Raw genomic sequence first — 25,779 nt, forward strand, 5'->3', positions numbered from 1 at the left:
CAGACATTTTCCATATGCACAAAAAGCTTATTTCTCTCAAATGTTGTGCACCCTGGTCCTTCATCCGCTGCCTCTTTTAACAGTTTATAAATTCCTTTTTAGAATACATATTTTAATCCAGCATTTGTGGTTTGGAAAGTCGTGACAATTGCTTTAATTTATTTATCTAACAGATGGGGTTTTGGAAAAGTAGGTACTTTTCTCACAAACAACCCCATCTGGTGGATAGAAAGTGTCATTAAAATGTGTTTTCACACGTGCAGCTTGAATCTTCAGACAATGAGAAATGATGGATAGCTAATTAACGTGAAAGCGATCAACTATAATCTTGGAATGGAGCACTAGAATTGTATTGTTGTCATCACCAGGAGTCTATTAAGTCAGTCAGTCATTCAATTAGTCAGCTAACCACTAGGACACTTTTATGATATCAATAGCAATAGACTTTGATTGTATTTCTCACATTATACAGAAACGGAATGGATTCTGAATTAACAGCAGAAAATGCATATAAAACACACTTAACACATTATACAGAAACGGAATGGATTCTGAATTAACAGCAGAAAATGCATATGAAACACACTTAAAGCGAAATATGGACTACACAATGCAGGACAAGGACAAACGTGGTTAAACATGTTCATAATTTGAGTCACTGTAAACACCTCAAATTAGTTGGACTGATTTGTCCACTTTGGGGTGGCAAAGTTTTATACATGGACCTTGGTGAAAATCATTATGAGGGTCATATTCTGGTATGATAACCACTTATGGGAGGTAGCTAAATGATTATCATTAAATGTTTTATTGTTTCACTCAGATGCACCGTTGAAGCTCAGAGCTGAAGTATTTCACTGTACCCTGCAACTACACCTCTGAGACCCATTGGTTGTTTGGGTCAAGAGGATGGAGGGAATGAAATGTAATTTTGTAATATCAGGGAACAGTCGTTGCAAAATGAAAGATTATTGGTCAAATACACATGACAGGTGTAGACTTTACTGTGAAATGCTTACTTACGAGCTCATTTCCCACCAAGGCAAAGTTAAAAACAAATACAAATATTTGCTAAATAAAAAAAACAAAAAGTAACACAATAAAATCAATAACGAGGCGTATGCATTTTATGGGTATATAGAGACAAAACAGTCAGTATAGGGATGTGCTTTATTATCACATGGTACTTTAGATGATAACTACACCAATTTTCCCGCAGAACAAGGATACCCATTGGAAACGTTTAATAGAGTCATTATAGATTTAGTGTACAATCAGTCACAGCAGCCTATTTTCAAGTTGGCCACAATTTATTTTCATGTGAATAGATTTTTCAATGCCATAAAGGAATAGATATTGGTGTAATTAGACCAACAAAGGCAAAAAACATGTGTCACTATGAGGAAAATGCTAAAAGATGGCCCAGAGATGTGAGTTATATGTATTTAGCTAAATATTACCAAGGCAGCTGATAAATTACTAAATGTAAATGTAATAATGGTGGAAATATGACATATGACAAAAAAGGCAGAAAAAAAGGTTAAGACGGCCTTGAGACGAGGTTAAGATGGCCTTAGGAGATATTTTACGTTTTCTTCCATTGGATAAGATCAGTCATTTAACATGACCTTTATGAATTATGAAGCCTTTATGTGCTTTTTTCAATACATAAATGCTTAAAATTAACTGATGAAGATGATCTCATAGAACAAAATGTATAACATTTCCTAAGCCTGTATTTACCAAATAAGTAGTTTTTGGCCATAATCAAAACCCCCTACAAAAACGCCATTCATTACACCAGGCTGTCGAACGAACCATGGTGGAGTTAGTCCCTACAAAAAGACGACATTACTATTTCTCTCTGTAGCTGGGGCAGGGAGCTGGGTGGATGTATTGGTGCCCCCTGGTGGTCGTGGGTGGGGGTCGGCCCCTCTCTCCTGGTGTTGGCCCCACTCTCCAGGTGTTGGCCCCCCTCTCTGGCCTTCTCTTCCGATCTCACTAGTGCAGGGAGCTAGGTGGATGTAGTGGTGCCCCCTGGTGGCCATGGGTGGGGCCCATCTCCGGCCCATCTCCCTGGGTTAGCCTCTGCTCTCTCTGACCCTCTCCCGCGATACCCCTGGGGCAGGGAGCAGGCTGGATGTACTGGTGCCCCCAATGGGCACTGGCAGTGGTCAGGTAACCTCCCTGGGGAAGGGAGCTGGGTGGATGTGTTGGAGCCCCCGGTTGCCATAGATGGGGGCTGCCCCCCGGTCGAACTTAGCCCTCTCCCCCCCATCTCCATGGCACAGGGAGCTGGCTGGATGTAGTGGGGTCCCCTGGTGGCCTTGGTCAGCTCTGGGGGGTTGCCCCCACCCCTTCAGGGTTTCAGGGTTTAAGCCCCCGTCTCCAGGTGTCAGGACAGGTGTAATGAAAACGTAAAAATGACCTTAAGGAGCGTTCTAATCACCTGTAAATACACACTGGACAGGTGTAATGAATATAGATACAAATTACCATAAGGAGCATTCTAATCACCTTTAAATACACACTGGACAGGTGTAATGAATATAGATACAAATTACCATAAGGAGCATTCTAATCACCTTTAAATACACACTGGACAGGTGTAATGAAAATGTAAAAATGACCATAACGAGCATTCTAATCACCTGTAAATACACACTGGACAGGTGTAATGAATATACAGTATATAAAAATGACCATAACAAGCATTCTAATCACCTGTAAATACACACTGGACAGGTGTAATGAATATATGTAAAAATGACCATAACAAGCATTCTAATCACCTTTAAATACACACTGGACAGGTGTAATGAATATATGTAAAAATGACCATAACGAGCGTTCTAATCACCTGTAAATACACACTGGACAGGTGTAATGAATATACAGTATATAAAAATGACCATAACAAGCGTTCTAATCACCTGTAAATACACACTGGACAGGTGTAATGAATATACAGTATATAAAAATGACCATAACAAGCATTCTAATCACCTGTAAATACACACTGGACAGGTGTAATAAATATATGTAAAAATGACCATAACGAGCGTTCTAATCACCTGTAAATACACACTGGACAGGTGTAATGAATATATGTAAAAATGACCATAACGAGCGTTCTAATCACCTGTAAATACACACTGGACAGGTGTAATGAATATATGTAAAAATGACCATAACGAGCGTTCTAATCACCTGTAAATACACACTGGACAGGTGTAATGAATATATGTAAAAATGACCATAACGAGCGTTCTAATCACCTGTAAATACACACTGGACAGGTGTAATGAATATATGTAAAAGTGACCATAACGAGCGTTCTAATCGCCTGTAAATACACACTGGACACGTGTAATGAATATATGTAAAAATGACTATAAAAAGCGTTCTAATCACCTGTAAATACACACTGGACAGGTGTAAAGAACAGGTGTAAAAATGACCATAACGAGCGTTCTAATCACCTGTAAATACACACTGGACACGTGTAATGAATATATGTAAAAATGACCATAACGAGCGTTCTAATCACCTGTAAATACACACTGGACAGGTGTAATGAATATACAGTATATAAAAATGACCATAACAAGCATTCTAATCACCTGTAAATACACACTGGACAGGTGTAATGAATATACAGTATATAAAAATGACCATAACAAGCGTTCTAATCACCTGTAAATACACACTGGACAGGTGTAATGAATATACAGTATATAAAAATGACCATAACGAGCGTTCTAATCGCCTGTAAATACACACTGGACAGGTGTAATAAATATATGTAAAAATGACCATAACGAGCGTTCTAATCACCTGTAAATACACACTGGACAGGTGTAATGAATATATGTAAAAATGACCATAACGAGCGTTCTAATCACCTGTAAATACACACTGGACAGGTGTAATGAATATATGTAAAAATGACCATAACGAGCGTTCTAATCACCTGTAAATACACACTGGACAGGTGTAATGAATATATGTAAAAATGACCATAACGAGCGTTCTAATCACCTGTAAATACACACTGGACAGGTGTAATGAATATACAGTATATAAAAATGACCATAACGAGCGTTCTAATCACCTGTAAATACACACTGGACAGGTGTAATGAATATATGTAAAAGTGACCATAACGAGCGTTCTAATCGCCTGTAAATACACACTGGACACGTGTAATGAATATATGTAAAAATGACTATAAAAAGCGTTCTAATCACCTGTAAATACACACTGGACAGGTGTAAAGAACAGGTGTAAAAATGACTTTTGACACTTGAGAAAAAAAGAAGAAAAAAAAGCAAGTGAAAAAAAGATCATTACAAATGTTAAGACGTGTTCCGTGTAAACGATTTGAACCTTTTGGCTTTACGTAGACGATGAGATCATCAACGTGCGCACTACACAGACAATACAGGCAGGCCCCATTCTGTTGTATCCGGCTGCAGTAAAATGCAATAATCTAAGAATTTGTCTACACGATCAGAATATTGTGTCTTGTATATGAAATAATCGTAATATTCCTGAAACCATGCAGTGTCCAGATGACACTAGTCTAAATACACCAGAAGAGAGAACCTGTCTTTCCTCTGCGCAAAGAAGAGCAGAAATTCGGAGACGAAAATTGCTCATGAATTCTGAAGACAGAATGAACAGAATTGTGGGTTTCGCCAAAGCAGAAGCTGAAAACGACGGTAAGGAAAACCTAAGTGGTGGTCAATGGTTTGCTCGCTGATGAGACAAGCGAATTGTTTAGCTTGATGGCTTATATTAGCTTCCAGCTAGCTTCAATGGACAGTCAAATCGTTACTATTTTCCAGCTGGCTGATAGGCGTTTTTAGATCAATCAATCACGGTTTTTTTATAAAGCCTTTTTTACATTGGTAGTTGTCACAAAGTGCTTATACAGTAACACATCCTAAAACCCAAAAGAGCAAGCAATGCAGAAGCACAGTGGCTTAGAAAACCCCCTTGAAAGCCAGAAACCTAAGGGACAGATCGAAATTTACTGTGAGTGTCGTAGCATGCCGCCAGCATATCTCTGGGGTTAGGCCTAAACTTCTCTTCCTTTTCTGTTTCCTTTTCTCTTCCTTTACATATCTCTATCTCTGGGGTTAGGCCTAAACTTCTATTCCTTTACATATCTCTATATATTTGGGGTTAGGCCTAAGCTTCTCTTCCTTTTTTTATAGGCAGTATATGTATTAAACTATTCATATCATACAGTGGACACCTAAGCCTATAGGCCAGTGTCACGTTGAAGTTAATGTAATTTATTTTACAATAGAAGGAGAGGCTTGTGTGAAAATATTTTTTACATTGGGGAGGGGGGTGCATTTAAATGTTTTAATAACTCATTGAGTTGGACCATTTTATAAAGTTTGCATAGAAAATAGATAGTTAAAATGGATATGCACCCTATCTTGTGTCTATAAAAACACCTTGATGTAATGAAGTCACACCTTTACATTTTTTTTGTAATATATTGTCTAATAAAAATGTAGTGGTTGAAGTGCTTCCATTACCAATATAGGTAAATTGGCAACAGCCCTCCCACCTCTCTGTTTCATGTCTCTGGTAGCCTGCCAAAGCCAGCATGGATAGAATGCAGTAACTGACTAATAAATCACATTTTTGTCACTTGCGCCGAATACAACAGGTAGACCTTACAGTGAAATGCTTACAAGCCCTTAACCAACAATACTTTAAGAAGTTAAGAAAAATTGTTAAGTAAAAAAATACAAAATAAAATTATCATAATTAAACAGCAGCAGTAAAATAACAATAGCAATATACAGGGGGTGCCGGTACAGAGTCAAAGTGTGGGGGCACCGGTTAGTCGAGGCAATTGAGGTAATATGTACATGTAGGTAGAGTTATTCAAGTGACTATGCATAGATAATTAACAGAGAGTAGCAGCAGCATAAAAGAGTGGTCTGGGTAACCTGTTCCGGTAAGCTGTTCAAGAGTCTTATGGCTTGGGGACAGTCCACGTCTAGGGTGGCTGGAGTCTTAGGGCCTTCCTCTGACACCGCCTGGTATAGAAGAGGGTGAGGTCTAGAGTTTTATTTTTCCCTCTGGTTGCACATTTAACATGCTGGTAGAAATGAGGTGAAACGGATTTAGAGTTTCCCTGCATTAAAGTCCCCGGCCACTAGGAGCGCCGTCACAGGCTAAGTGTTTTCCTGTTTGCTTATGGCCGTATACAGCTCATTGAGTGCAGTCTTAGTGCCAGCACCGGTTTGTGGTGTTATTTAGACAACTACAAAAAATACAGAACTTTCTTGATAAATAGTGTGGTCTACAGCTTGTCATGAGATACTTTACCTCAGGCGAGCAAAACCTCGAGACTTCCTTAGATTTCGTGCATATATATACATAGACCGCCACCCCTTGTCTTACCAGAGGCTGCTGTTCTATCCTGCCGAAAAGCTTAAAACCCACCAGCTGTATGTTTTTCGTGTCGTCGTTCAGCCACTACCCGGTGAAACATAAGATATTACAGTTTTTAATGTCCCGTTGGTAGGATATACGTGATTGTAGTTTGGCTATTTTATTATCGATTGATTGTACTTTGGCTAATAGGGCCGATGGTAAAGGTAGATTACCCTCTTTTGGCAACAGAGCCTAACAAGGCACCCGGACCTTCGTTCTCGATACCTCCGTCTCTTTCTGCTGCGAATGACGGGGATGAGGGCCTTGTCGGGCATCTGAAGTAAATCCTTCCCGTCCGACTCGTTGAAGAAAAAGTATCCCTCCAGTACGGGATGAGTAATCGCTCATCATGGTGGCAGAAACATTATGTACGAATTAAGTTGCAAAAAAAACATACACAATATTACAATTGGTTACAGGATCGTAAAACGGCAGCCATCTCCTTGGCACAATTCTCTTCCAATATTTGCCATATTCTAATAATTATCATGTTCCAAAGTATCGCCACGGTCTGTGCCATGGTCTAGCTGCCACAACTGTCATATGGTGAAACTTGCACTCCTGTAGATATGAAATAATTGGATGGTGAAACTTGCCAGCCATAAAAGCAAGGCAAAGCAATTCAGCAGGCAATCCTTGTCCTGTATAGAAACATTAGATTTTTTTTTTTTAAATAGGTTTTGCAAACAGTAGGCATTTATAATTAAATGTAGGTCAATGGAAATCTGCCTAATATCTTCTAAACTTCCATGTTTAGTTGCAGGGGATTCGTTTGAATTTAGAAAATGCTCTGTTATTAAATTAAAAGGTTTTGCTCCATGAAGTAATCAAACAATTTTTACGCCGCCATCTTGACCATTTCAAATCTTCTCTCATTGAGAAGGTTGGTCAAAAATTCAAATTACCCTTCTACAGTCTACTAGCTACTATGAACCAGTGGCATGTAATCATGGATGCAAAGGGAACCAGGCTTCCCGCAACAATGTACCAAGAAAAAAACATACTAAATTATTGATATTTTTGTCTCTCTATTCACAAGAGGCTGAATGTATCTCACCAGAGAAAGCATCCGAGCGAACTAACCATCTCAGAACAGTACCAGTCAAAAGTTTGGACACACCTACTCATTCAAGGGTTTTTCTTTATTTTTACTATTTTCTACATTGTAGAACAATAGTGAAGACATCAAAACTATGAAATAACACATGGAATCATGTAGTAACCAAAAAAGTGTTCAACAAATCAAAATATATTTTATATTTGAGATTCTTCAAAGTAGCCACGCTTTGCCTTGATGACAGCTTTGCACACTCTTGGTATTCTCTCAACCAGCTTCATAAGGTAGTCACTTGGAATGCATTTCAATTAACAGGTGTGCCTTGTTAAAAGTTAATTTGTGGAATTTATTGCATTTGAGCCAATCAGTTGGACTTTTAAACTTTTTTACAGTTCTTGCAATTTTCTGTATTGACTAACCTTCATGCCTTAAAGAAATGATGGACTGTCGTTTCTCTTTGGTTATCTGAGCTGTTCTTGCCAAACTATGGACTTGGTATTTTACCAAAGAGGGCTATCTTCTGTATACAACCTCTACCTTGTCACAACTGATTGGCTCAAATGCATTAAGAAATTTCACAAATTAACTTTTAAACAAGGCACACCTGTTAATTGAAATGCATTCCAGGTGACTACCTCATGAAGACGGTGGAGAATGCCAAGAGTGTGCAAAGCTGTCATCAAGGCAAACGGTGGCTACTTTGAAGAATCTCAAATGTATAATATTTTGATTTGTTGAACACTTTTTTTGGTTAACACATATGGAATCATGTAGTATTTCATAGTATAATAATAGTGAAGACATCAAAACAAAGTAGAAATAGTACAAATTAAAATAAAATAAACATCGAATGAGAAAGTGTGTCCAAACTTTTGACTGGTTCTGTATTGTGTAGCCCAGCTATCTGATGCTGTCTGGTCAAAAAGAGTATGACATTGTTCCTGCCCATAGCATGGAATGCAAGGGAAGCCAGCAAGCATGTAGCCTCCCTTGATTAAAAAAAAGTATAAAATAATAGCCAATTAATGAGCTCAACTGTAACTTTTCCTGGTGCACCAAAAACACGTGTTAAGGGAAGCCAGTTTGGATTTGGATTCACACCAATCACATCACATCAGAAGCCAAACCTCATTGACAGAAAACTTGAATTGTTGCGTCTCGTTGTGTCATTGTCCTCCAGTGGGTAGCTAGCTTTTATTGTATTTTTCCTAAATTAGCCATGTATGTAGATTTGGACTTGGGGTTTTACTTAGTTCTCCATACTGGCCAATGGTTATAACGGAGATTCTGATCAAACCATAAATTCATACATTGTTGTGCCCCTGGCCTGAGAGGATGGAAGTTCAATATGTAGCTAGGTTTAGTAGGCTAATGTTAACTAGCTCGCCTGGCTCATCGTTGTCCATGAAAAGAAGTTAGGCTAGCAAGCAAGCATTTTAGCCAGATAACCTAGGACAACAAACTCCAAGCTTGCTTGACCATGCTGTAGGTCATGTACAGTGCCTTGCGAAAGTATTCGGCCCCCTTGAACTTTGCGACCTTTTGCCACATTTCAGGCTTCAAACATAAAGATATAAAACTGTATTTTTTTGTGAAGAATCAACAACAAGTGGGACACAATCATGAAGTGGAACGACATTTATTGAATATTTCAAACTTTTTTAACAAATCAAAAACTGAAAAATTGGGCGTGCAAAATTATTCAGCCCCCTTAAGTTAATACTTTGTAGCGCCACCTTTTGCTGCGATTACAGCTGTAAGTCGCTTGGGGTATGTCTCTATCAGTTTTGCGCATCGAGAGACTGAATTTTTTTCCCATTCCTCCTTGCAAAACAGCTCGAGCTCAGTGAGGTTGGATGGAGAGCATTTGTGAACAGCAGTTTTCAGTTCTTTCCACAGATTCTCGATTGGATTCAGGTCTGGACTTTGACTTGGCCATTCTAACACCTGGATATGTTTATTTTTGTACCATTCCATTGTAGATTTTGCTTTATGTTTTGGATCATTGTCTTGTTGGAAGACAAATCTCTGTCCCAGTCTCAGGTCTTTTGCAGACTCCATCGGGTTTTCTTCCAGAATGGTCCTGTATTTGGCTCCATCCATCTTCCCATCAATTTTAACCATCTTCCCTGTCCCTGCTGAAGAAAAGCAGGCCCAAACCATGATGCTGCCACCGCCATGTTTGACAGTGGGGATGGTGTGTTCAGGGTGATGAGCTGTGTTGTTTTTACGCCAAACATAACATTTTGCATTGTTGCCAAAAAGTTCAATTTTGGTTTCATCTGACCAGAGCACCTTCTTCCACATGTTTGGTGTGTCTCCCAGGTGGCTTGTGGCAAACTTTATACTACACTTTTTATGGATATCTTTAAGAAATGGCTTTCTTCTTGCCACTCTTCCATAAAGGCCAGATTTGTGCAATATACGACCTATGGACAGAGTCTCCCACCTCAGCTGTAGATCTCTGCAGTTCATCCAGAGTGATCATGGGCCTCTTGGCTGCATCTCTGATCAGTCTTCTCCTTGTTTGAGCTGAAAGTTTAGAGGGACGGCCAGGTCTTGGTAGATTTGCAGTGGTCTGATACTCCTTCCATTTCAATATTATCGCTTGCACAGTGCTCCTTGGGATGTTTAAAGCTTGGGAAATCTTTTTGTATCCAAATCCGGCTTTAAACTTCTTCACAACAGTATCTCGGACCTGCCTGGTGTGTTCCTTGTTCATCATGATGCTCTCTGTGCTTTTAACGGACCTCTGAGACTATCACAGTGCAGATGCATTTATACGGAGACTTGATTACACACAGGTGGATTGTATTTATCATCATTAGTCATTTAGGTCAACATTGGATCATTCAGAGATCCTCACTGAACTTCTGGAGAGAGTTTGCTGCACTGAAAGTAAAGGGGCTGAATAATTTTGCACGCCCAATTTTTCAGTTTTTGATTTGTTAAAAAAGTTTGAAATATCCAATAAATGTCGTTCCACTTCATGATTGTGTCCCACTTGTTGTTGATTCTTCACAAAAAAATACAGTTTTATATCTTTATGTTTGAAGCCTGAAATGTGGCCAAAGGTCGCAAAGTTCAAGGGGGCCGAATACTTTCGCAAGGCACTGTAACTGTTTGTTACATGCAATATGTTTTGTGGACTTCACCAGAAACATGTTCTGCCCTACCAAGCAAAAAGACAGTAACTGCTCATTTGGTCAAAAATGAGTTCATGTAATTTTTGCTACATTAAATAAATGATTAAGAAAATGGGGGTCATGTTAGCAGTAATTGCATAAGGTTACTATGAAACCAAGGTAAATAAAAGCAATTTTTCTCAATTCCACGCTATGAGCAGTTACTGCTTTTTTATAGGGCAGTGTTGCTCTCTGGTTGATTAAATGAAGGTATGGTTAAATTTATTCTGCCACTTTCTTATTGTTCTAGAGCAATTATCACAAACCAGGTTGTATTAAGGCTTTTTTCCTGGCTTGGCTTCCCCGTTAATTTTACCCACACACTGCTATTGGACCATGATGCAGTGTGCTAGAAAATAAACATCAGTGTGAAATGTGCTGCAGTCATGTAGTCATGACAATTCAGTGCTTTTCTGTATTATCTAACTAGCTTACCGATTTGCATTCAATATATGACCATAGAGATTCTATATATGGATATCTCAGATAAATCAAGTTAGCCTAATCCATTACACTGACAATGTCATGTCAATCCCGACCTTGTCCCAACAGGATCATCCAGAAGTGTCACGGCACCCGTGTTCCATCTGGACTTGGACAGGAGCGACTCGTGGTCAACATACCCCTCCCCCAGACTGTCTCCATTCCTCCCAGAGGCAGTAGGCAGCAGCCACCCCCACAGTGATCTCCCAGGGTATCCCCTGCCAGACACCAGCGAGGTGCTGGGTGGCAGTGTGGACAAGGATGTGACACCGGGCGTCCGTCAGAGGCCACGCGGAGAGGCCCATCTGGCAGCTGATGAGCCCAGCCACTCCGGATCCCCACGCAGAGGGTTGCAGAAGTACCTGTCCCGCTTTGATGATGCCATGAAGCTCAGAGGCCAACTGGCCAATGAGAAACAAGCCCAGGAGGCAGCTAGCTCTGACCCAGATGAGTTGGACTCCTTCAGGCTCTTCAGGCTTGTTGGCAGTGTCCTCCTTGCTATCTTTGTCAGGGTTTTTGTCTGCAAGTATCTGGTGAGTCTGATCAGAAAAGTGTTGTCTCTTCCCTTGAGAGCTTTGATTTAGTTTAATACCACTGACTTACTCTGTTTTAGATTATGCATTATGTATGGTAATATGAGATTAATGATTTGTTGAAGCAGTTCATTAACTAGGCTACTCTTCCCTTTTGCAGTCCATATTCGCACCATTCCTCACCCTCGAACTGGCATACATGGGGTTGTACAAATATTTTCCAAAGGTAAGAGATACCGCTTCACCTTTTGGCATTAATACACTGCTCAAAAAAATAAAGGGAATACTAAAATAACACATCCTAGATCTGAATGAATGAAATATTCTTAAATACTTTTTTCTTTACATAGTTGAATGTGCTGACAACAAAATCACACAAATTATCAATGGAAATCAAATTTATCAACCCATGGAGGTCTGGATTTGGAGTCACACTCAAAATTAAAGTGGAAAACCACACTACAGGCTGATCCAACTTTGATGTAATGTCCTTAAAACAAGTCAAAATGAGGCTCAGTAGTGTGTGTGGCCTCCACGTGCCTGTATGACCTCCCTACAACGCCTGGGCATGCTCCTGGTGAGGTGGCGGATGGTCTCCTGAGGGATCTCCTCCCAGACCTGGACTAAAGCATCCGCCAACTCCTGGACAGTCTGTGGTGCATTGAGCTAGACATGATGTCCCAGATGTGCTCAATTGGATTCAGGTCTGGGGAACGGGCGGGCCAGTCCATAGCATCAATGCCTTCCTCTTGCAGGAACTGCTGACACACTCCAGCCACATGAGGTCTAGCATTGTCTTGCATTAGGAGGAACCCAGGGCCAACCACACCAGCATATGGTCTCACAAGGGGTCTGAGGATCTCATCTCGGTACCTAATGGCAGTCAAGCTACCTCTGGCGAGCACATGGAGGGCTATGCGGCCCCCCAAAGAAATGACCCACCGCTAAACCGGTCATGCTGGAGGATGTTGCAGGCAGCAGAATGTTCTCCACGGCATCTCCAGACTGTCACGTCTGTCACATGTGCTCAGTGTGAACCTGCTTTCATCTGTGAAGAGCACAGGGCACCAGTGGCGAATTTGCTAATCTTGGTGTTCTCTGACAAATGCCAAACATCCTGCACGGTGTTGGGCTGTAAGCACATCCCCCACCTGTGGACGTCGGGCCCTCATACCACCCCCATGGAGTCTGTTTCTGACCGTTTGAGCAGACACATGCACATTTGTGGCCTGCTGGAGGTCATTTTGCAGGGCTCTGGCAGTGCTCCTCCTGCTCCTCCTTGCACAAAGGCGGAGGTAGCGGTCCTGCTGCTGGGTTGTTGCCCTCCTACGGACTCCTCCACGTCTCCTAATGTACTGGCCTGTCTCCTGGTAGCGCCTCCATGCTCTGGACACCGCTGACAGACACGGCAAACCTTCTTGCCACAGCTCGCATTGATGTGCTCTTCGAACATCTAATTCCAAAATCATGGGCATTAATATGGAGTTGGTCCTCCCTTTCCTGCTATAATATCATCCACTCTTCTGGGAAGGTTTTCCACTACATTGGGACTAGAGGTCGACCGATTATGAGTTTTCAACACCGATACCGATTATTGGACGACCAAAAAAAGCAGATAACAATTTTTATATGTACATATTTGTAATAATGAAAATTACAACAATACTGAATGAACACTTTTATTTTAACTTAATATAAAACATAAAATCTATTTAGTCTCGAATAAATAATGAAACATGTTCTATTTGGTTTAAATAATGCAAAAACAAAGTGTTGGAGAAGAAAGTAAAAGTGCAATATGTGCCATGTAAGAAAGCTAACGTTTAAGTTCCTTGCTCAGAACATGAGAACATATGAAAGCTGGTGGTTCTTTTTAACGTGAGTCTTCAATTTCCCAGTTAGAAGTTTTAGGTTGTAGTTATTATATGAATTATAGGACTATTTCTCTCTCTACCATTTGTATTTCATATACCTTTGACTATTGGATGTTCTTATAGGCACTATATGATTGCCAGCCTAATCTTGGGAGTTGGTAGGCTTGATGTCATAAACAGCGCTGTGCTTCAGGCATTGCGAAGATCTGCTGGCGAATGCAGGAAAGTGCTGTTTGAATGAATGCTTATGAGCCTGCTGCTGCCTACCATTGCTCAGTCAGACTGCTCTATCAAATATCAAATCATAGACTTAATTGTAATATAATAATCACACAGAAATATGAGCCTTAGGTCATTAATATGGTCAAATACGGAAACTATCATTTCGAAAACAAAACGTTTATTCTTTCAGTGAAATACGGAATCGTTTCATATTTTATCGAACGGGTAGCAACCCAAAGTCTAAATATTGCTGTTACATTGCACAACCTTCAATGTTATGTCATAATTATGTAAAATTCTTGCAAATTAATGACGGTCTTTGTTAGGAAGAAATGGTCTTCATACAGTTTGCAACGAGCCAGGCAGCCCAAACTGCTGCATATACCCTGACGCGAATGCGCCTTTGTTAAATCATCACCCGTTTGGCGAAGTAGGCTGTGATTCGATAAATTAACAGGCACTGCATTGATTATATGCAACGCAGGACAAGCTAGTTAGCCTAGTAATATCATCAACCATGTGTAGTTAACTTGTGATTATGTTAAGATTCATTGTTTTTTTATAAGATAAGTTTAATGCTAGCTAGCAACTTACCTTGGCTCCTTGCTGCACTCGCATAACAGGTAGTCAGCCTGCCACGCAGTCTCCTCGTGGATTGCAATGTAATCGGCCATAAATGGCGTCCAAAAATGCTGGATACCGATTTGTTATGAAAACTTGAAATCGTCCCTAATTACTCGGCCATACCTATTAATCGGTCAACCTCTAGTTGGGACATTGCTGCAAGGACTTACTTCCATTCAACCATGAGCATTAGTGAGGTCGGCACTAATGTTGGGCGATTAGGCCTGGCTCACAATCGGCGTCCAAATTCATCCCGCACCTCTGTGCATGCCGGTCAAGTTCTTCCACACCGATCTTGACAGTGGACCTCGCTTCGTGCATGTGGGCATTGTCATGCTGAAACAGGAAAAGGCCTTCCCTAGTCCGAACCATGAATAACAGCCCCAAACCATTATTCCTCATCCACCAAACTTTACAGTTGTGACTATGCATTGGGGCAGGTAGCGTTCTCCGCCAAACCCAGATTCATCCGTTGGACTGCCAGATGGTGAAACGTGCTTCATCAATCCAATGACAGCAAGCTTTACACCACTTCAGCCGATACTTGGCATTGCGCATGGTGATTTTAGGCTTGTAGGCTGCTCGGCCATGGAAACACATCTCATGACGCTCCCAACGAACAGTTAGTGTGCTGACGTTGCTTCCAGAGGCAGTTTGGAACTCAGTAGTGAGTTTTGCAACCCAGGACAGACGATTTTTACGAGCTTCAGCACTCTGCAGTTCCTTTCTGTGAGCTTTCTACCACTTCGCGGCTGAGTCGTTGTTGCTCCTAGACTTTTCCACTTCACAATAACAGCACTTATAGTTAACCGGGGCAGCTTTTGCAGGGCAGAAATTTGACGAACTGCTTTGTTGGAAAGGTGGCATCCTATGGCGGTGCCACATAGAAAGTCACTGAGCTCCTCAGTAAGGCCATTCTACTGCCAATGTTTGTCTTTGGAGATTCTATTGCTGTGTGCTCGATTTATACACCTGTCAGCAACGGGTGTGCTGAAATAGCAGAATTCACAAATTTTGAAAGGGGTTTTTACATACTTTTGTATATATATAGTGTATACCAAATGGGTCAGGTATATATGGTCATAACCTGTGTATTGTGCATACATACACATAAAAACTTTCCGTCATTCTCCAGGTTGAGAAGAAGATGCAAACTACAGTGCTGACTGCCGCGCTCCTGTTGTCTGGTATCCCTGCTGAGGTCATCAACCGCTCCATGGACACCTACAAGAAGATGGGCGACGTCTTCGCTGACCTCTGTGTCTACTTCTTTACATTCATCCTCAGTCACGAGATCCTGCTGTTGGTTGGTCCAGAGGAGGCTGAGACTCCCTGATGGACAGGAAGTCCCTGTGCTATGGCGATGTCACAGAAGTGGACCCCTGATACTGATCCTTTACCCTACCTCCTTCTCCACACCATTTCCCTTCCTGAGTCAGTAGATCCCATAGGGGAGAGAGGGTCGAAGGTGCAATGTCCGCAGGTAGATAAGGGAATAAGACAGAAATAACAGGTTGAACAAGGTAACATAACATTCATTTGGGTTCTGACCCTCTACGACATCTTGTCGATAGGAGCTGCTTTAAGTTCCCTTTTATTTTGCTTTCTACAATGTTTATATAAGGGGTCCAGTTACTTCGCAATTTTTGTTTTGTTTCTGGTGAATTGAGTTCTCATTTGGAAGACATACCCTTGTATGCTTAAAGAGTCTAAGCTCTTAGTACATTTACCTTTTAATCTGGGCTAGGAAAAGGATAGGGCTCCCGAGTGGCTCAGCAGTCTAAGGCACTGCATCTCAGTGCTAGAGGCGTCACTACAAACCCTGGTTCGATCCTGGGCTGTATCACAACCGGCCGTGATTGTGATTGGAAGTCTCAAAGGGCGCGCACAATTGGCCCAGCGTCGTCCGGGTTTGGGTTTAGCCGGGGTAGGTCGTCATAGTAAATAAGAATTTGTTCTTAACTGACTTGCCTAGTTAAATAAAAGTTAAATTTAAAAATGAAAAGGATGGCTTAGGAGTGTCTTTTTGGAAAGTGCGTGTTGTCACTGATATTCAATGTGGGAGCAGTGGGATCTTATCAGCTTGTATATCTGTGCTGGATAACTCTGATTGTGGAAATGTCATGTATTGCTATCCCAGCCTCACTCAAACTCTGTGGCATGTTACATCATCTGTTAATCCCTCATTGTACCCAAATTAATGTATTCAGTTTGAGACAGGTTTTCTATGTAACTTCATTGGTGTGATATCTTGTTTGTCAGATTTACTTGAATGTTTTGCAATTATTTATATTTTTTTGTATAAATGCTGTATTCATAATTTATTTCATGTGAAATTTTGAAATCGATATCAACACAAAGATATAGAGAAGCTAATGTTGCTTCTGGTAATAACATACTGGAATTAATATGCTGTATTAAACCAATAAAACCTTGGAGCATTTCACAATTGTCTCTGGTTGATTTTTACATCAAACTCCTCTCTCAATGATGCTGCTTCATTTAACCTGAGATGTAGGCTAAGTGTACATACAGTGCCTTGCGAAAGTATTCGGCCCCCTTGAACTTTGCGACTTTTTGCCACATTTCAGGCTTCAAACATAAAGATATAAAACTTTATTTTTTTGTGAAGAATCAACAACAAGTGGGACACAATCATGAAGTGGAACGACATTTATTGGATATTTCAAACTTTTTTAACAAATCAAAAACTGAAAAATTGGGCGTGCAAAAGTATTCAGCCCCTTTACTTTCAGTGCAGCAAACTCTCCAGAAGTTCAGTGAGGATCTCTGAATGATCCAATGTTGACCTAAATGACTAATGATGATAAATACAATCCACCTTTGTGTAATCAAGTCTCCGTATAAATGCACCTGCACTGTGATAATCTCAGAGGTCGTCAAAAGCGCAGAGAGCATCATGAAGAACAAGGAACACACCAGGCAGGTCCGAGATACTGTTGTGAAGAAGTTTAAAGCCGGATTTGGATACAAAAAGATTTCCCAAGCTTTAAACATCCCAAGGAGCACTGTGCAAGCAATAATATTGAAATGGAAGGAGTATCAGACCACTGCAAATCTACCAAGACCTGGCCGTCCCTCTAAACTTTCAGCTCATACAAGGAGAAGACTGATCAGAGATGCAGCCAAGAGGCCCATGATCACTCTGGATGAACTGCAGAGATCTACAGCTGAGGTGGGAGACTCTGTCCATAGGACAACAATCAGTCATATATTGCACAAATCTGGCCTTTATGGAAGAGTGGCAAGAAGAAAGCCATTTCTTAAAGATATCCATAAAAAGTGTCGTTTAAAGTTTGCCACAAGCCACCTGGGAGACACACCAAACATGTGGAAGAAGGTGCTCTGGTCAGATGAAACCAAAATTGAACTTTTTGGCAACAATGCAAAACGTTATGTTTGGTGTAAAAGCAACACAGCTGAACACACCATCCCCACTGTCAAACATGGTTGTGGCAGCATCATGGTTTGGGCCTGCTTTTCTTCAGCAGGGACAGGTAAGATGGTTAAAATTGATGGGAAATATGGATGGAGCCAAATACAGGACCATTCTGGAAGAAAACCTGATGGAGTCTGCAAAAGACCTGAGACTGGGACGGAGATTTGTCTTCCAACAAGACAATGATCCAAAACATAAAGCAAAATCTACAATGGAATGGTTCAAAAATAAACATATCCAGGTGTTAGAATGGCCAAGTCAAAGTCCAGACCTGAATCCAATCGAGAATCTGTGGAAAGAACTGAAAACTGCTGTTCACAAATGCTCTCCATCAAACCTCACTGAGCTCGAGCTGTTTTGCAAGGAGGAATGGGAAAAAATGTCAGTCTCTCGATGTGCAAAACTGATAGAGACATACCCCAAGCGACTTACAGCTGTAATCGCAGCAAAAGGTGGCGCTACAAAGTATTAACTTAAGGGGGCTGAATAATTTTGCACGCCCAATTTTTCAGTTTTTGATTTGTTAAAAAAGTTTGAAATATCCAATAAATGTCGTTCCACTTCATGATTGTGTCCCACTTGTTGTTGATTCTTCACAAAAAAATACAGTTTTATATCTTTATGTTTGAAGCCTGAAATGTGGCAAAAGGTCGCAAAGTTCAAGGGGGCCAAATACTTTCGCAAGGCACTGTATGTGACCTTGTTCATTTGGGTTGATATCAGTAGGCAGGTTCGCATTGACCCAGGTTTATTTGACAAAAGCAATGATGCAACAACAACAAATTGAGATGTGTATTGAAACAGCAAATATAGGAGACATTTTCAAAAGATCAAGTTTTTATCCGTTAGACGGGTGGATTTTTCATATGTAGAACTTCCTTTATTATGACAAATTGATGGAAACAGTGTTTTTCAAATAAATCATGATTGCTGAATCATTTCGGCAATCACTGCATTTAATTTTATTAATTTCATTTAATTCTTTTTTTGAATCCTTTTTTTTTTATCCCCAATTTCATAGTATCCAATTGGTATTTACAGTCTTGTCTCATCACTGCAACTCCCGTATGGACTTGGGAGAGGCGAAGGTCGAGAGCCATGCGTCCTCCGAAACACAGCCAAGCCGCACTGCTTCTTGACACAACGCCCGCTTAACCCAGCCGCACCAATGTGTCAGAGGAAACACCATACGCCTGGCGACCGTGTCAGTGTGCAGTGTGCCCGGCCCTCCACAGGAGTCGCTAGAGCGCGATGGGACAAGAACGTCCCTACCGGCCAAACCCTCCCCCTAACCCATTTTGTGCCGCCCCATGGGTCTCCCGGTTGCGGCCGGCTGCGACAGAGCCTGGACTCGAACCAGGATCTCTAGTTACGTAGCTAGCACTGTCTAAGGGACAGATCGATATTTACCGGGTGGAGGTGGTCCAAAACAATGTTTTTTGCTTTGTGGAGGATTGGGTGTTTTTTTTTTCATTGGGCACGGGAGGGTAGTGTGGTTTTTCCCCTGGTTTACATTTGCTCTTTTTTTCTTTTGCTCTTATTTTCCTTATAAACAATGGCTTGACTTACTTTGGATATTACCCTAATAAAGTTTAGAATAGTTTGTGAAGGTTTGGTATGGTGTCTATTATTAAGCTTTAGCTATTGCAGGCCTATGATGTGAAGGCATTGCATCCTGGCACTCCAACTCACTCCATCAGTTGAACTTGAGTTGAGGAAGTTTGTTTCAGGCCTACCAGAGTTACTCCTATAATCTACCAACATAATGCTTCTCTTTATACAAAATATACTGATTGAAAATGTATGAATTAGCCTCTATGTCTATATCTGTATAGCAGACGCTGTAACCATCTGACACAGATATGGCTGCGGCATGCATTTATTTATTTTGTTTTTATTTAACCAGGTAGGCTAGTTGAGAACAAGTTCTCATTTACAACTGCGACCTGGACAAGATAAAGCAAAGCAGTGGGACACAAACAACACAGTTACACATGGAATAAACAAGCATACAGTCAATAACACAACAGGGAAAAAAAGAAAGTCTATGTACCGTGTGTGCAAATGGCATGAGGTAAGGCAATACATAGGCCATAGTAGCAAAGTAGTTACAATTTAGCAAATTAACACTGGAGTGATAGATGGTGATGTGCAAGTAGAAATACTGGTGTGCAAAATAGCAGAAAAGTAAATAAAAACAATATGGGGATTAGGTTGTTAGATTGGGTGGGCTATTTACAGATGGGCTATGTACAGCTGCAGCGATCGGTTAGCTGCTCAAATAGCTGATGTTTAAAGTTAGCCAGGGAAATATAAGTCTCCAGCTTCAGTGATTTTTGCAATTCGTTCCAGTCATTGGCAGCAGAAAACTGGAAGGAAAGGCGGCCAATGGAGGTGTTGGCTTTGGGGATGATCAGTGAGATATACCTGCTGGAGCACGTGCTACGGGTGGGTGTTGTTATCGTGACCAGTGAGCTGAGGTAAGGCAGAGCTTTACCTAGCATAGACTTATAGATGACCTGGAGCGAATGGGTCTGGCGACAAATATGTAGCGAGGGCCAGCCGACTAGAGCATACAGGTCGCAGTGGTGGGTGGTATAAGTGGCTTCGGTGACAAAACGGATGGCACTGTGATAGACTGCATCCAGTTTGTAGAGTACGGTATTGGAGGCTATTTTGTAAATTACGTCGCCGAAGTTGAGGATTGGTAGGATGGTCAGTTTTACAAGGGTATGTTTGGCAGCATGAGTGAAGGATGCTTTTTTGCGAAATAGGAAGCCAATTCTAGATTTAACTTTGGATTGGAGATGTTTGATGTGGGTCTGGAAGGAGAGTTTACAGTCTAACCAGACACCTAGGTATTTGTAGTTGTCAGAGCCGTCCAGAGTAGGGATGTTGGACAGGCGGGCAGGTGCAGGCAGTGATCATTTGAAGAGCATGAATTTAGTTTTACTTGGATTTAAGAGCAATTGGAGACCACAGAAGGAGAGTTGTATGGCATTGAAGCTTGCCTGGAGGGTTAACACAGTGTCCAAAGAAGGGCCAGAAGTATACAGAATGGTGTCGTCTGCGTAGAGGTGGATCAGAGACTCACCAGCAGCAAGAGCGACATCATTGATGTATACAGAGAAGAGAGTAGGTCCAAGAATTGAACCCTGTGGCACCCCCATAGAGACTGCCAGAGGTCCGGACAACAGACCCTCCGATTTGACACACTGAACTCTATCAGAGAAGTAGTTGGTGAACCAGGCAGGCAATCATTTGAGAAACCAAGGCTGTCGAGTCTGCCGATGAGGATGTGGTGATTGACAGAGTCGAAAACCTTGGCCAGATCAATGAATACAGCTGCACAGTAATGTTTCTTATCGATGGCGGTTAAGATATCGTTTAGGACCTTGAGCGTGGCTGAGGTGCACCCATGACCAGCTCTGAAACCAGATTGCATAGCAGAGAGGGTATGGTGAGATTCGAAATGGTCGGTAATCTGTTTGTTGACTTGGCTTTCGAAGACCTTAGAAAGGCAGGGTAGGATAGATATAGGTCTGTAGCAGTTTGGGTCAAGAGTGACCCCCCCCCCCTCCCCCCCCTTTGAAGAGGGGGATAACCGCAGCTGCTTTCCAATCTTTGGGAATCTCAGACGACACTAAAGAGAGGTTGAATAGGCTAGTAATAGGGGTGGCAACAATTTCGGCAGATCATTTTAGAAAGAAAGGGTCCAAATTGTCTATTCCTTCTGATTTGTTGGGGTCCAGATTTTGCAGCTCTTTCAGAACATCAGCCGACTGGATTTGGGAGAAGGAGAAATGGGGAAGGCTTGGGCGAGTTGCTGTGGGGGGTGCAGTGCTGTTGACCGGGGTAGGGGTAGCCAGCTGGAAAGCATGGCCAGCCATAGAAAAATGCTTATTGAAATTCTCAATTATAGTGGATTTATCAGTGGTGATAGTGTTTCCTATCTTCAGTGCAGTGGACAGCTGGGAGGAGGTGTTCTTATTCTCCATGGACTTTACAGTGTCCCAGAACTTTTTTGAGTTAGTGTTGCAGGAAGCAAATTTCTGCTTGAAAAAGCTAGCCTTGGCTTTTCTAACTGCCTCTGTATATTGGTTTCTAGCTTCCCTGAAAAGCTGCATATCACGGGGGCTGTTCGATGCTAATGCAGAACGCCATAGGATGTTTTTCTGTTGGTTAAGGGCAGTCAGGTCTGGGGAGAACCAAGGGCTATATCTGTTCCTGGTTTTAAATGTCTTGAATGGGGCATGCTTATTTAAAATGGTTAGGAAGGCATTTTTAAAGAATAACTAGGCATCCTCTACTGACAGGATGAGATCAATATCCTTCCAGGATACCCCGGCCAGGTAGATTAGAAAGGCCTGCTCGCTGAAGTGTTTCAGGGAGCGTTTGACAGTGATGAGTGGAGGTCGTTTGATCGCTGACCCATTACGGATGCAGGCAATGAGGCAGTGATCGCTGAGATCTTGGTTGAAGACAGCAGAGGTGTATTTAAAGGGCAAGTTGGTTAGGATGATATCTATGAGGGTGACCATGTTTACGGCTTTGGGGAGGTACCTGGTAGGTTCATTGATCATTTGTGTGAGATTGAGGGCATCAAGTTTAGATTGTAATTAGCTTAGATTGGATTGATGAGGAATTGAAAAATTGTGTGGTTGAGAGGGATGAGGCAAAAGATATGGCAAGTCTGGCAGCCCAACTGATTGGCCAACGTACTGCAAATGTAGAAATCACGTGACTAAACTAAATGAAAAGACAAAGAAAATACACTATGAAAAAAAATATAAATTATATAAGAATGACAGTAAAAAGTTTTGGGGAACCTTAAATGACATTTTGGGGAAAATATGCCAACTTGGCTCCTTCATTAATTGAATCAGAATGCTCATTCATCCCAAAGCCCACTGATATTGCAAACTACTTTAATAACTTTTTCAATGGCAAGATAAGCAAATTTAGGGATGACATGCCAGCAACAAACGCTGACACTACACATCCAAGTATATCGTACCAAATTATGAAAGACAAGAATTGTACTTTTGAATTCTGTAAAGTCAGTGTAGAAAGGTGAAAAATGATTGTTGTCGATCAACAATGACAAGCAACCGGGGTCTGACAATCTGGATGGAAAATTACTGAGGATAATACCAGATGATATTGCCACTCCTATTTGCCACATCTTCAATTTAAGCCTTCTAGAGAGCGTGTGCCCACAGGCCTGGAGGGGAGCTAAAGTCCTTCCGCCACCCAAGAATAGTAAAGCCCCCTTTACTGGCTCAAATAGCCGACCAATCGGCCTGTTATCAACCCTTAGTAAACCTCTGGAAAAAAATGGTGTTTGACCAATGCTGAATAAGTTAGCCCTAAATATTTCTAAAACTGAAAGCATTGTATTTGGAACAAAACACTCACTAAACCGCAACAAAATATTATAATAAATGATGTGGAAATTGAGCAAGTTGAGATGACTAAACTGCTTGGAGTAACCATAGATTGTAAACTGTTATGGTCAAAACATATTGATGCAGTAGTAGCTAAGATGCAGAGAAGTCTGTCTATAATAACACGATGCTTTGCCTTTTTAACAACACTATCAATAAGGCAGGTCCTACAGTGCCTTGCGAAAGTATTCGGCCCCCTTGAACTTTGCGACCTTTTGCCACATTTCAGGCTTCAAACATAAAGATATAAAACTGTATTTTTTTGTGAAGAATCAACAACAAGTGGGACACAATCATGAAGTGGAACGACATTTATTGGATATTTCAAACTTTTTTAACAAATCAAAAACTGAAAAATTGGGCGTGCAAAATTATTCAGCCCCTTTACTTTCAGTGCAGCAAACTCTCTCCAGAAGTTCAGTGAGGATCTCTGAATGATCCAATGTTGACCTAAATGACTAATGAGGATAAATACAATCCACCTGTGTGTATTCAAGTCTCCGTATAAATGCACCTGCACTGTGATAGTCTCAGAGGTCCGTTAAAAGCGCAGAGAGCATCATGAAGAACAAGGAACACACCAGGCAGGTCCGAGATACTGTTGTGAAGAAGTTTAAAGCCGGATTTGGATACAAAAAGATTTCCCAAGCTTTAAACATCCCAAGGAGCACTGTGCAAGCGATAATATTGAAATGGAAGGAGTATCAGACCACTGCAAATCTACCAAGACCTGGCCGTCCCTCTAAACTTTCAGCTCATACAAGGAGAAGACTGATCAGAGATGCAGCCAAGAGGCCCATGATCACTCTGGATGAACTGCAGAGATCTACAGCTGAGGTGGGAGACTCTGTCCATAGGACAACAATCAGTTGTATATTGCACAAATCTGGCCTTTATGGAAGAGTGGCAAGAAGAAAGCCATTTCTTAAAGATATCCATAAAAAGTGTCGTTTAAAGTTTGCCACAAGCCACCTGGGAGACACACCAAACATGTGGAAGAAGGTGCTCTGGTCAGATGAAACCAAAATTGAACTTTTTGGCAACAATGCAAAACGTTATGTTTGGCGTAAAAGCAACACAGCTGAACACACCATCCCCACTGTCAAACATGGTGGTGGCAGCATCATGGTTTGGGCCTGCTTTTCTTCAGCAGGGACAGGGAAGATGGTTCAAATTGATGGGTAGATGGATGGAGCCAAATACAGGACCATTCTGGAAGAAAACCTGATGGAGTCTGCAAAAGACCTGAGACTGGGACGGAGATTTGTCTTCCAACAAGACAATGATCCAAAACATAAAGCAAAATCTACAATGGAATGGTTCAAAAATAAACATATCCAGGTGTTAGAATGGCCAAGTCAAAGTCCAGACCTGAATCCAATCGAGAATCTGTGGAAAGAACTGAAAACTGCTGTTCACAAATGCTCTCCATCCAACCTCACTGAGCTCGAGCTGTTTTGCAAGGAGGAATGGGAAAAAATTTCAGTCTCTCGATGTGCAAAACTGATAGAGACATACCCCAAGCGACTTACAGCTGTAATCGCAGCAAAAGGTGGCGCTACAAAGTATTAACTTAAGGGGGCTGAATAATTTTGCACGCCCAATTTTTCAGTTTTTGATTTGTTAAAAAAGTTTGAAATATCCAATAAATGTCGTTCCACATCATGATTGTGTCCCACTTGTTGTTGATTATTCACAAAAATATACAGTTTTATATATTTATGTTTGAAGCCTGAAATGTGGCAAAAGGTCGCAAAGTTCAAGGGGGCCGAATACTTTCGCAAGGCACTGTACAGGCCCTAGTTTTGTCGCACCTAGACTACTGTTCAGTCGTGTGGTCAGGTGCCACAAAAAAGGACTTAGGAAAATTGCAATTGGCTCAGAACAGGGCAGCATGGCTGGCCCTTGGATGTACACAGAGAGCTAATATTAATAATATGCATGTCAATCTCTCCTGGCTGAAAGTGGAATAGAGATTGACTTCATCACTACATCAAGTAACTGACACAAGCAGGACATTTTGATTAAAAAAAAACAGGTTAAAAAACACCTTATGGAAAAGCAGGGACTGTGAAGCAACACAAACATTGACACATTTATTCACACACACACACACACACACGTTAACATACACACTATACATACACATGGATTTAGTACTGTAGATATGTGGTAGTGGTGGTGGAGTAGGGGGCTGAGGGCACACAGTGTGTTGTGAAATCTGTGAATGTATTGTAATATTTTTTTAATTGTATAAACTGCCTTTATTTTTCTGGACCTCAGAACGAGTAGCTGCTGTTTTGGCATAATAAATACAAATACAATACAAGTAGTTTGTCCCACAAGTGGTAGGTGGTACAGACCTCGCAAATAATCTGATATAGGATCTGAGTAGGAGTGCTGATATACAGTGGGGCAAAAAAGTATTT

General features: G+C 41.3%; 1 protein-coding gene across 1 annotated transcript; it reads left to right on the forward strand.

Moving 5' to 3' along the window:
* The first annotated feature begins 4,401 nt into the window (after positions 1–4,401).
* Positions 4,402–16,890, forward strand: LOC110491046 (calcium signal-modulating cyclophilin ligand). Its single transcript, XM_021564422.2, has 4 exons — positions 4,402–4,724; positions 11,260–11,723; positions 11,884–11,949; positions 15,579–16,890. The coding sequence occupies exons 1-4, from the start codon at positions 4,562–4,564 to the stop codon at positions 15,777–15,779; spliced, it is 894 nt and encodes a 297-aa protein (XP_021420097.2). The 5' UTR covers positions 4,402–4,561; the 3' UTR covers positions 15,780–16,890.
* The last annotated feature ends 8,889 nt before the right edge of the window (positions 16,891–25,779 follow it).

This window comes from Oncorhynchus mykiss, chromosome 2, assembly GCF_013265735.2.
Source record: "Oncorhynchus mykiss isolate Arlee chromosome 2, USDA_OmykA_1.1, whole genome shotgun sequence".
Lineage (NCBI taxonomy): Eukaryota > Metazoa > Chordata > Actinopteri > Salmoniformes > Salmonidae > Oncorhynchus > Oncorhynchus mykiss.

What these genes read in the sequence shown, in the direction of transcription:
- LOC110491046 (XM_021564422.2), top strand. Translation starts at nt 4,562, where the DNA reads ATGCAGTGTCCAGATGACACTAGTCTAAATACACCAGAAGAGAGAACC. An exon ending in AGCAGAAGCTGAAAACGACG is followed by an intron (nt 4,725 to 11,259) that starts GTAAGGAAAACC and finishes TTGTCCCAACAG; the next exon opens with GATCATCCAGAAGTGTCACG. An exon ending in TGTACAAATATTTTCCAAAG is followed by an intron (nt 11,950 to 15,578) that starts GTAAGAGATACC and finishes GTCATTCTCCAG; the next exon opens with GTTGAGAAGAAGATGCAAAC.